Source organism: Phaseolus vulgaris, chromosome 3 (genome assembly GCF_000499845.2).
Source record: "Phaseolus vulgaris cultivar G19833 chromosome 3, P. vulgaris v2.0, whole genome shotgun sequence".
In the NCBI taxonomy this organism is placed as follows: domain Eukaryota; kingdom Viridiplantae; phylum Streptophyta; class Magnoliopsida; order Fabales; family Fabaceae; genus Phaseolus; species Phaseolus vulgaris.
In genome coordinates, this window is record NC_023757.2 from 3961953 (window position 1) to 3975419 (window position 13467).

General features: G+C 33.0%; 1 protein-coding gene across 1 annotated transcript; it reads right to left on the reverse strand.

Moving 5' to 3' along the window:
* Positions 1-485: 485 nt before the first annotated feature.
* Positions 486-13260, reverse strand: LOC137806335 (uncharacterized). The gene is made up of 11 exons (XM_068606379.1): positions 12732-13260; positions 11186-11352; positions 10547-10769; positions 10297-10442; positions 10010-10212; positions 9769-9903; positions 4404-4532; positions 2867-3279; positions 2444-2660; positions 1572-1765; positions 486-1435 (listed from the first exon to the last, which is right to left on the reverse strand). Exons 1-11 carry the CDS (start codon positions 13106-13108, stop codon positions 1240-1242), a joined length of 2400 nt encoding a protein of 799 aa, XP_068462480.1. The 5' UTR covers positions 13109-13260; the 3' UTR covers positions 486-1239.
* Positions 13261-13467: the final 207 nt, after the last annotated feature.

Genomic DNA, 13467 nt, shown 5'->3' on the forward strand with positions numbered 1-13467 from the left:
ATTGATTTAAATGTGAATTCGAATTCTAATTAGGTTAATTAAACAGACCTGCCTCAACTTAAAAAAATCATAAAAAAATAGAAAATTTTATATCCAGCCAACCATATATTCATTTGGAAGCTTCAAAAATATAGAATCCAATGTAATTAGAATCAACCAAAATTAATATCTATAAAAAATATTATGACTAAAAGAGTAAGCAGAAGTCACATAACTGAAAACACAAGTTAAAACTACAAAATCAAAACAAATATATATATATATATATATATATATATATATTAAACACGATTTATTACTATTAAAAGAAAATAACTTAAAATTTAAAAATAAATCATATTGAAAATATTTTAAGTTTACAATATAATATAATATGTATGCACAAAACATGTCATCATATGTCCACGAACTTAACAAACCAGTAAGCATATTTGAATTCCTCTACCTTATATTAACCAATTTAAAGTGTATAATAGAGTTAATCGTAGATCGAAATGAATAAGTTATTAAGAAAATCATTATGTAGAAACATATACATAAAAAGGGTAGTTTAAGAGATTAAAAGGGATATGTAAAATGCTAACTACCAAAACCATAAGAGGTTCATGAAGAAGCTAAAGCGAAAGGACATCAACAAATTAAGTCCTCTGTAATATATAAGATGTCAGTAGAGGCTGGGTTTCTGGCTTCTGCACCATGAGTCCACTCCAACAGCACCACTTGTCACCAAAACATAATAGCAGCTCCAAAAGTGCTAATTACTGAGTACTTGCGTTTTCAGACTTCACTCTCAACACCTTCAATTGCTGGCTTCAAAATGAACCAGCCTCCATGAAGAATTCTGTGAACTACAGAGTTTCAATCTCCACATGAACCCCAGCAAGCACAGGGAGGAAGATTCTGCAGATAGCATAACGATAGAAAGCTTCTATACAACAAATTTAAAATCCCGAATCATATTTTCATTTCCCAGTTGTTAAATTTCCTATCTAATAAGTGGATAAATTGCTAACATCTCGCAGTTCATATTATCACTCTCCAAAGACGCTAGCAAAGTCAACATGCATTGAGTTGCCTTTCTTCTGTGTGGACAAGCCATGGAAAACATAGATGCTCAAACTTATCTGCGTCTATGGAGCCTAGGTATAAAACAGTGCAATAGGAGGATAGAAAAATTTCATTGACCCAAAGGAAAGCCTTTCACTGATATCCTTCGAACTGCAGACCTAATAAATATACTCATTCTTTTGAAATTCCAAAAGATTTCATGAGGAAAGCATACTCATATGCTGTTTCGTCACATTGAGCATAGCGACCACCTTCGCCAAAATGCCCTCCTATCATACTTGTTTTCATGATGACAGTAAGAGAACAATGAGGGCAGGTACTATCTCGTACTTTAGCTACCCATTTAGCACCTTCCCAAACTCCAACCCTGAGAATGAATGTCAAATACTAACATCAACATTATTGAAGCTATTAGAAGTTGCTAAATGCATAATTAAGATGTAAAATATGCATATCAATAATATTGTGTGTGCGTGATAGATGATTAGGAAGAAAAAGATTGCCTTGAATCATTAACAGCTGTCGTAACCAAAACTGAAGGAAAACAACTGCTTGGAGGAATGTTGTCATACGGAGAATAACTAAGAATAGAATCAAGATTTGATTGTAGCTGAGGATTGCCAAATTCTTCATAATCTAAAACTGTGAGGGGTAGACTGGGATCCAACAATGTGTTGCATATATCAAGAAATGGTACCTGGTGTATATAACCCATCCAATTATCAGAGAGGTATTTAGAAATATGAAAATGTGAATAATGTGAACTGATAAAATTAACTATCAGCTATAATAAATAAAAAATGAGTGAAATTATTTAATTTAGTAAATATGACACTTTTTAATTGATGCATAAAATTCAAAGCACAACCAAACCTACATGATAAAAGTGCATGACAGTTAAAGACAAATAACATTTTAATTAATGGACATCTAAATAAAAAATTCACAAAGAGAGGGAGAGAGAAACAAGAAAGGCAAACAGATTGAAAGAGCTATATAATACATTTCCAGGCTCACCTAGTGAGATATGATTTCAGATTATCACAGGCTAATTTTGGTCCTCCAAAGGTCATTTTACAAAGTATGTTATTCATCAAAAAACATTTGAAAGTAATTCTTCTCCAAATATCAAAGTTCTGCCTCTCTAGTAACCTTGTAATATATTCTCTATCGCTAAAGGTTGACAACTGTTTAGTCTTTTGAATTCTGACAAAAACATTGCAATGAACGAATTTCGGCCAAACAGTAGAGACATGGTGCTAATTGAAGGCTTAAATTTGAAATCTGCAAGATATTTTCTCACTGCTCACCATCTCTGAAAAGCTCAAAAGCAATCCTTCATATTATGTTACAATCACAATTATATTAAACTTACTTTTAATATAACAGCACGAAAGAGTTGGGGGCACATATTCATAGCTGCACCAAGCAGAAGGCAGCCTGCGCTCCACCCAGTAGCACAAAGCAGATCACTCTGAACATAACCCTTATTAACTAAGTAGTTGCCACAGGATACAAAATCAAATATGGAATTCTGTTTGTTTAATCCACTCCCAGATTTATGCCATGAAGGACCTCCACCACCACCACCTCTGTTACAACACAAGTTGCCGCATACTTCAAATTTGAAAACATAAAAACTTACAAAAAAACATAATAAAATTATCCCATTTGTCATGGTCAACAGGGCCATAAGTGCAAAACTTTTAGGCATATCATAAGAAACAAGCCAGTATCATATACTCATGAAAGGCCAACAAGAAAACTAAACTGTAGAAATAGATGTCAGGCAACCAACCTTACATCAGCAAATGCCACTACCCAACCACGCTCCAGTAAACTCAGGCGCTCTGAACACCAGCTCTTATCCAGATCTTCTCCGTATGCTCCATAGCCTACTAAGAGTCCAGGGGATTGGCCCTTCTTCCAGGATTCTCTAGAGTACACAATGGTTAGTGGAACCATTACACCATCGTGGGAAATAACTTCCTCCCTCTGACAACAGTATATTTGAGAGAAGTCCTTCCATCTCTGTGAATTAAAACTCCTGGCACATTCTTTCTTATCACTACATGCCTCTTGAATTGTACTCTTAGTTAGCTCAAAAGTTGGGATGCATGACCAACCAACATAATCACAGTTCACTTCCTCTTGATGCACAATAGAGTATGTAAGTTTTGACATGTCGTAGTCAACAACTAAATCCGGCATCTGTTCACTCACCCAAACCCCAGAAAGTGAAGAAGCTTCCAAACTAAAGCAGATAAATCATAGATATAATACTTCAAAAATATGCACTTCAATTAAATCATACACATTTAATTAATTAAAATTACTTCTAGTAATTACATATGCTCATTGAGTAGATTTGAAATGGCCCAATGTGCAACAATTGATTCAATTAGCAAGGCCATAAATTGCAAAGTCTGAAGCTGAACAATTATCACAAGTCACAAGTCACAGCACTATCAAATACTCAGCTCGCACAATTATAAATAAATAGCATTTATAGGATGTCTCCAAAATATAGATTATAAAGGGTAGTGATAAAATATTACAATGCCAAAAACATCTGGAAGAAGGGCAGGAATTTGACAATGCAATTGCAATAAATTCCTCCACTGTTTTACTGTTCTTGCAAACAAGTTTTAAGCATACAAGAGAAGTCTTAATTTTTTAATACATTAACATATTACCAAGAAAGTAATCTGCAAATAGAATACTTCAAGGAAACTTAAAGTCATAATATTCTTTTTGTTTGATGTTTAAATTTCATTTTTAAGCAAGTAATCTACATATGTAGTGTGTGGTTTATTAAGCAAGACCAAGGGCATCTCACAGGAAATATATATCATAAATTGTCATAAAATTGAACAAAATTAAAAAGTCAAAGACTGTTATTCCCTTTTTTCTGCAAACTCTGAGGGACAACAATTTTCAAAGTAGTTCAGGTTAATATTAGCAGTTGGAAGAAAAGTCACAAACTATATCTACACTTTACAAAGCAGATTAAATTAAGTATTGTGTTTAAAAAGGAACTTTGATTATAATTTAAAATCCAAATTTCAAATCATGTCTCTAAATGGAACATGATGAACCATGCAAAGCAAAGTAACAAACACACACCCATATATATATTGATAAACTTTAGAATAATCAATGATGTGAATTCTTACATATGTATTCAGCGCCATGCGCAGAACACCCACAAAGTTCAATATTAGTAGACTATTCATTATAAAATCTTTAAATTGATATTTCAGGACAACACAAATTACGAAATCATCACTGAATCTACAAATGTATATTGCATTCCTAATTACAAGTAATCATACCACGGGTGATGAAAGAACCACACGGTAAACCATACTGAGGAAGTCATGATTTGAACCTGGACTGACACTGCATGTATTTGATGGCAGAGGAAAGTACCATGGTTTTAGGTCTTGAATATATGATTGATGCTACAAAGAAATTCAAGGTCATATGTTAATGTATGAAGGGTTTAAATTGGAATAAAACAGTTTATTTATGTTTCATCTTAATGAAGCTTTGTATAGAAAATAAGCACTGGCACATTCCAAGGTCAATTGCAAACTACCAGCCTAAGAAACTGTCTAAATAGTTCACAATCTCAGGAAATAGATCCAATCCAACAAAGTTCATCAACCACTTTAGAGTTCAACATTCATATTCAAGGTTATCAGACTCGGGTGTAGACGTGTAGACCCGAATCCCAAATACATAATAGTCTATGTCATATGAAAAATAAATACAATGTCGTACTAATTATATATTTCAACACCAAAGTTAATCAAAATAGTAAACAATAATTCCATAATTCTAAAATAATTAAGTTTAGTAGTACACATTACTATGGTTATCAAATAAAGATTCAGATTCTAATCGTGAATAGTTTTTCATTTATTCCGAATCATGAACCGAATCTTACTACGAATAGTAAGATACATGATAAATAAATTTATGAATCCTAAAAAATACAATAAACAGAATCCTTAACAATTAATTTTTAAAGAAAGTAAAAAATAAAGAATATAATAAAAATTATATACTAATCACTGGTTTCTTTTCAAAAAAATTACATAAAAAGAATCCTTAAACAACAACTAATTTTGAATAAAAAAATTATAAGAATAAATATATACTAATTTAAAAAGTAACTAAATTATTAAAAAGGAAATAAAATAAAAAGAATAAATAAACAATAACTAATTTTGTATAGAAAATTAACAAAAAATACAATAAGACTTATATTAATTTAAACAATAATTATTTTTTTCCAAAGAGATAGAATAAACAGAACCTTAAATAATAAATAATTTTTTAAAGAAAAATAAAAAATAAAGAATATCTTGTTATAAAATATTACTATTAGTGCAAAAGATAAATGCAGGTGCACATTGTTAAAGTTGTCAGTGCAAAAGATGAAAAAACATATTAAGATTGTAAAATATTATATGTATAATATATCCTAAAGTGCAAAACCTATTCACGGACTCTGGTCTCACTATTTGTCCTATTCGTTGTTCGTCTTCTCCATTGTTCGTTTTCTCCACTGTGTTTCTTCTCGGCAGAGCTTCTTCCTGTTTTTTCAATTTTTGTTCCCTCCTCATGAATTGTGTACAATGGGAACTGAATCGCAAATCACACCTTTCATATCTGATTCTACAATTCAAGCTACAAAACGATTCATCCGATGATATGTATCACGGAGGAAGATTTTTCTAATGGATAACAATTCAAATTGTATGATTCTAACTACACTGCACATAATTACATATAATTTAAACTACACCAATAGATTATTTCATACAATTACAAAATACATTCTTAAGGCCATAACAATTAAATAACTAAAAGTGGAAAATATCTTCAAGTTTTTGTATCCAATCCTCTAATCATCTTCTTCATCACTATCAAGCTCCCTCGATAACAGAGTTCATGATCAACATTGGCATCAAAAACTATTTTATCAGATGAGGAACTGCAAGTCAAGCTCAAAACTCGAACACCAAATCTCTTCAACTTTGGAGTTTCATCCCTAGAAATCTCCCACCATTTTCTAGGTATCCTTTGCATAATGAAACACAATAAGTTACAACTTATTTTTTCTCCTTTCTGCAACATCCTTGACAAATCTTCTTATGTATATATACAACCTCTTTTTCACCTCAAGATCATCATTTCTGAAACTAGGTTCGTAGTGCAAGTAAAGGTAAGGTAGACAATTGAATGCAAAGGCCTATGAAACTCATTATCCTACCTCTCATCAATAATCTTCTAAACATGTTCATAACTATGAAAATACCAATAATGCTATAGTAGAAACAATTGCACAAACAAATAATTAAGTTTTAAACAAGAGAAGGTTTAGAAATTTTACCTTTTCTTAACATTGTTAAAGTTATATTTAATCTTCTCTTGTGCACAATCCATCTCTTCATATATGTAGCCTATTGCGGGTTTTATATCTAAATGCACTAATTGAAGGACCACTACAAGAAGGGCAACAACTTTGAGGCAAATGGTTACATTCTTCCAAAAGCAACTATCTAATACCACATTCTCAGCTTTTCTTCTTACAACTAAAGTTCCAAACTTGCTTGCTTACCACTCTTCGGAGCTAAATAAGCTCATCAATGATGCTCTCAATTTAAGAAGACATGCTAGAGTCAAATATGTCGTGGAAAATCTAGTCATACCAAGCCCTATCAAGCCTCTTCCATTTTGTAAACTTCTTCAACGGTTGATTAGCATCACTCTACCATAAATGTAGGTGGTGATACTTCATTCCTTCGTGATAATAAGTTGATCGACCTTCAAATGCTTCTCAAAATCTTCAAAGTCCGTTACAAATGCTCTCATTTTTGCATCTACAATTCTCCTGATGTGTTGGAATTTGCAACATTATCAATAATCACTTGCACTACATTCTCCTCTCTAACAAATTCCATAGCATCATTCAACATCTCAAAGACTTTATCTACTCCTTTTGAGATGTCTGAGGTATCCAATGTGTGAAAATAAAGTAAAAACAGAGGTATAAAATTAATCCCTTATATATAATGAACACATAGGATTATGTATTTATAGATAAGAAACATACAAAATGTATGGGCTAACCCCATTACATCTAATACTACCCCTCAAGCTGCTGCATATAAATTGTATGTACCAAGCTTATTATAAATATAATCAATTATAAGTTGCCGTAAAGATTTAGGGAAAATATTTGTTAATTGATCATTCGAATTAACAAACTCAGTTTTGATGTCTCCAAATACAATTTTTTCTCAAATAAGATGGCAATCAATCTCAATATGTTTGGTTGTTTCGAGGAAGACGGGATTTGACCTAATATGAAGGGTGGTTTGATTGTCACATATAAGTGTCATTTGAATGACTCCTCCAAATTGCAATTCTTTAAGTAAATTTTAAACCAAGTAAGCACAAGTAGTTGTGGCCATAGCTCTATATTCTGCTTCTGCACTAGATCTCACCACAACATTTTGTTTCTTACTCTTCCAAGAGATCAAGTTATCACTAATGGAGACACAATATCCGGAAGTGGATCTTCTATCAGAAGGAGATCCTACTCGATCAACATTTGAATAACAAACAACTTTAGTATGGTTATTGTGACCATATAACAGACCTTTTCCAAAAGAACCTTTAATGTACTTTCAACCTTCTAAGGTTTACATTAGTATGCATGTCATACATTATGTCCATCCAATAGGTGGTGATGTGCTGACAAAACGACTTAATACCTCAGACTTCCATAATCTCATAACATGGAGGAAATTTATTCCTCAACTTGAGAGGGGGTGTTGAAATATGGGTGTAAATATTGTACATTTAATGTACAATAAATATAGTGTGATTGAATAATACATATAGATGTGTTCATAAGAAATCCCTAAAATTAAGGGATTGCAATTAAGAGTTATTTTGGTAGATTTACTCCTGATTTAGAGTCTTTATTTAAGGAGATTTATTTCCTTTTATTAGGATTTTGTTTTTCCTTTAAATACCAATGTATTTCTTTTTTATATAAAGAAAAGTAATTCCATAATTATTGCTTACTGTTTACATATTTTTTTCACAATTTCCTTTATTTTTTAACATCCTACTACTACTTTGAGCGGTATCCATCCTTTCATTTTGTTCATCATCAAACTCTTCCATGTTTTTTAGTCTTTCTTCTTCGTTGATGCTTCTTTAGCCTCTACCACGACTTTCATCATTACAATTTTAACTTCTTTTGGCACTAAGGCACAAGGTTTGAAATCATATCTAGTACCAACAAGATAAACTTGAATCTAAAAACTCCTCCACAAGATGTGTTTAAGCAATAATGACAGTTAACCTTTTTTCCATTGCTCAAAACATCTACTCCATGTTTCCACCCAACATGTCTTATTTCCTACAACAATTGTTACTTCTAGGTCTAGGAAGTGAGTATGCATCTATATTGGAATCAGAAGAATTTGAATTAGTCTCACTTCTGGACATTGTAAATTTTTTGCAACTAAACATGAAATAGAAAAAAAAAACAAAAACAAAACAATCCAACATAAAGAAAAAAAAAAGAACAAAAGAAATAAATAACAGAGTCTACTAGTGTTAAAATTAGAAGAAAAAAATTAAAAAGAAAATGAAGTGGTGGTGGGAAAACAAAACTCACGCTCACCTCTTTGGAGAAACGAAACGCAACTCAAAGAACACAACATTGTTGGAGAAGATATGACATGGCGACAATTAGAGATAAGGTGCAGAGAAGACATGATCGTGCTTTAGAAGACATGTTGCGACGTGACGACTGCAAAAGAGAGGATGCGGAGAAGACACAACGACACCATAGAAGACAAAATGCAAAGCGATGGCAGTTGGAGACCACACACAAAATTTGATCATGACCACTAGAGGTAGGTTTTTTGTTTGGAGAAGCTGCAACCCAACCTTATCGTTCCATATGGGTTTTCAAAACGCATCATTTATTTCATTCTTATCAAATGACAAGATTTTGTGTCACTTTTGTACCCAACAACAAACTCAGTAACTCAAAACTTGAACTCACAAGTCTGCCATGATTGAACTGAGTCTAGTGGACTTTGCTCCAAGTCCACCAAAGAAATGAGTTTGGAGATGAGTCAACTTGTGGACGATGAGCAAACTTGTACAGGTTTGCGAGTTAACCCGCTGGTTTGATGACCATGTTCATATTCACATAATACTATGGTCAGTTCAGGAAATGAGAAGATAAGAGTCACTGAAATTCACTAGACCATTTAGACAGTTGTATACATGTCATTGCAACAGAATACAATTTAATATATAATGACTAAACTTGTAACCCAACTACAGACACACCCAAACAGCAATTTGGATTCTGGTTTTATGGCCATTTCAATTATACTCTTCTATACATTTCTATATCTTCATTAAATTACTACATTCAATTAGCATTGGGTTGAATATTATACACCCTGGAAGGTAATGCAGTGACAAACTTGTTGGTGTTATCATAGTGGAATATCTGATCTGTGGTCCGAAGAGAATATTCATCAGGATCAAATGGTTTAGAGGCTGCAGAGGTGAACTAGAAGAAAATATGATGGCATAAACTTTTCAATTCAGTTATAAACCACAATTTTTAATAAATTGAAATTCATATACCTTCAAATCAATTTGCATAGGAAAGTTCAATGAACATAGCAGAGGAAGACCTTTCTTATTGAAGAAAAGAACCAAATATCCATTAAAAATGTCCATGTCACATATGTCCATATCGTTGTCTGGAAGGATGATATTCTGAAATTAAACATAAGCATAACAAAGAGGGACTTAGAGACAATTCACGCACCACTAACAGGTAATAGAACTCAAAATCAGGATGTATAAAACTATTAAAACAAACCTGCAATTTAGCTGATTCTATATCTTCAACCTGGCATCTAACCAAGTAATAACCTTGACCAGACCACTGGGATTCAGGAATAGGAGCATTGGTAAGAATATAAAATAAACCAGAGTGGTGTTCCACAAAGTACTGTACACCAGAAGTACGATTACATAACTTTTGTAAACCATTTGATGGATTGACAGAATCTATAACATAAACCTGTGATAAGAATCAAGATCAACAAATCGCTAGAAAAGAATAATCTCATTCTGTATTCATAAAATAAGACAAGCAAATCCCTTCCTCGGATGAAGTTCTTGAGTTTGAATTCACTGTTATGAATTTCCCATCTTTCGTGCTTGTTATATCCACACAAAAACTGGAATCATTTTCAACAAATACTGGAAAATCATCCACGTGGTCATATCCAAGTTTGCTGCAGAGAACCCTGCCATAATAACATATGACAGTTAGGATAGCATCTTAAACTAAAACCATTCCTTTTCCCAACCCTGAAAAACTAACAAGAAAAATCCAATGATAAGATTTTGCCTGTAAGGTCGCTGATTTTCATCTGATTGAGTATAATACAGAGAGCTTGCATCTTGAGCCCATGCCAAACTAACAGCACCATCAACTTCCGATTTTGGGTCGATTAGTCCACTTCTGAGGTCTTTTACCTGAAGTGTGTATTGTTCGCCACCAGAAATATCAAGTGTGTATGCAAGGTAGTTGTGATCAGGTGAAACTCTGCATGTTCCAACATTGACATACCCTGCAATTTTGACTATAATGTCAACAATCACCAATAGGAGAGAAAAAAACAAGGAACTTCAATAGAATTTAAACAATTTGAGTACAAATTATCTCATGAAGGCTGGCCAAAGGACCAAGCTGTAGATCTTTATAGTCCAAGAGAAACAAGTTTATAACTAAATATGCCAAGCTTGCATATGTTTGGATTAATAACGATTTTACAATTTCAACAACAATTCTAGAAGCAGTAAACTGCTACTTAACTAACTCCATTAAAATATGACAGAGTAAGGATGCCATGTTTCTGCCAGTTATGGATCATTTATAAGTGATAATTAGAAATCCAGAGACCAGAACTTCCTTTCCCCAACTACTATTGCTGATTTGAAAAGGAAAGAAAACTCAAAATAAATGGTGAGGCTAGAAGAGACATACCATATTTCTCTGCAAGTTCATTCCAGTCAAGTAAAATCTCCTCCCTTTTTGATCTTGTCATTCCATAGTGAAGAAAAATATTCTTCAGCCAACCAGTTTTCTCCATTTCCAGCCTCCTACAGAGTACAGGATATTCCTTTCCTTCTGGAATATACTGATAATACATCCTGAGAAAGAGGAGGTGAAAAATGCAATCAATTAAACTTACATGCTATAGAGAAATGGTACAATGCTATAGTTAGCGGACATTAGGTCGCAGAAATTGTTTTTGTATTCATTTTCTGTTTTCACGTTTTATTACAAAACTGTTACCTTGTGTATACTTTGTTTCTTATTTTCAAAAGTTTGAAAAGGAAAAAGTTAAAACAATTTTCTATTATTTTCTGTTTTCAGGGATCTTAAACAAACTTTGGAAATCCGGAAATAAAGTGAAAGCAATGCCATGTTTGTAGTTTAAAGTGAAAGCAGAAAAAGAAAACAAAAAATGAATTCTTAAACCAAATGGTCCCTTATTTCCTCATTTTCTTACACAGCTAACAACAGTTCTACAGATGCCATTTATATTAGTTCTATTATTCAGCAATTGCCATAATACACAAAACATTCAGCACGAGGCACCCAATTTTTCTACCTCAAGCAACGCATGTGCATCCATATCACAAGTGAAAGAAGGCAATCTTGACAATAAAAGAATACATCAATAGTCAAGATTAGATTCAAGTAAATCATTTTCAATTTTTCATGTATAGTTGTATGGTCAACATTAGTTACTCTCTCCTCTCACACATACAAGACCTTTATCCAAAAAGAATACAATGTTATAACATTTACTAATCTAACACTAGCAAATCGGGATATCAATTATCATACATCCAAAGAAACTTCGTAAATAAAACCTATCAAAAGCAAAATTTCATCCAGAAATATGTTCTCAGCTCTGACATGTCATCACTAATCTACTTCGTCTTTTATTTTTGGATAATTCACTAATTTAGTCTCTAAATTTATAAAAAGAAATAGACTTTAATTTCTATGCATTGTTATTGTAAAGTTTATATAGGGTTAACAACCCGTTTTCTAACAAACACTTTTTTAACACACACTCTTATTAGTCACTAAATTTATTGAAAACTACAAAATCATGAAAGAAATTCTTCAAACAGAATTAGACTCATAAAGTTTCACGATTTTCAATAAATTTCAAGTAATAGTGCGTATTCAAAAGAGGGTGTAGCATTTCTCAAAACTTTAATAACATCGATTAATCAGAAATCATGATAATGATCAGTATGACTATTGAAGCTAATTAGTGTGGAACTCAACTAACTCATAATAGGTTCGATAACGCAGTAAAAATGTCAATGGAAGGACTATTTTTTCAATGAGCATTGTTTAGTGCATTTGTGGATTAAAATGACATTATTATAACTTCACAGACTAAGTTAACCTGTATTGGTAATTTCAAAGATTAACAAGGTGCATTATTCTTTACATTTTTTCATGGATGAATAAAACAAAAAGAAAACAGGAGAAAGGCGGAACCAACCAGGGTCCCCAACGTTCAGGGGGAGTGGAAACGGTGGGCGGTAACCGTGCTTTCATCTCAGAGGACAGAACGGAACGGAGTTTGAGGGTGTCGGACATGAAGCCATCGGCGTAAACGTTTTCGCGGTTGAGATGCTCCAACAGATTCGGGTCGTCGGTGTTGGACATCCAGTGATACGGGTCCTGCCATGTCTTACCGTGAACCGACACCGTGAAAGGCACCTTCTTCGGAGACGGAGGAGCTTGCGGCGGCGGCGGCGGCTCAGAGAGGCTTCTCCGCCGGCACGCGGAAGAAAAGGAGGAAGAGCTTGTGAATATGATGGTGCGGCATGACCTGGTGAGTGTGATGTTGGAGTGGCCAAGTGCGCGAAATGCCATGGGAGAAGTTCTCAAATTCGAACTCGGTCACGTGTAGTAGATAGTAATCATCCCATTAGGGTGATCCATTTCTGGGTTTTTTCACCATAGTGTAATTTTTTCTCAAAAATTAAGATTTTGGGTTAAAAAGAAATTTTACAAAACTGATACTTATGAATACGATTTTACGGTAGAAATCGTATTATACCATTTTGTATAGAAAAACTCTGAAGTTGTGAATTGGTATAGAAGACCATTTTCACTCTAAAACTGTATTTATAAAATATGATTTGTTTATTTTTATAAAAAAAAAATATCCAAAATCATAATTTTCAAATAAAACAACATAACTTCATTTCCTGAAAAAAGGGTTAAAGTTG

Bases quoted from the DNA above. Each gene is read 5' to 3' on its own strand.
- LOC137806335 (XM_068606379.1), bottom strand. From the start codon at position 13,108: ATGGCATTTCGCGCACTTGGCCACTCCAACATCACACTCACCAGGTCA. The intron at 9,904-10,009 runs GTTTGTTTTAAT...GTTTAATTTCAG, and splicing joins TAGAATCAGCTAAATTGCAG to AATATCATCCTTCCAGACAA. The intron at 3,280-4,403 runs GTATGATTACTT...GTGAGTGAACAG, and splicing joins TGGTTCTTTCATCACCCGTG to ATGCCGGATTTAGTTGTTGA.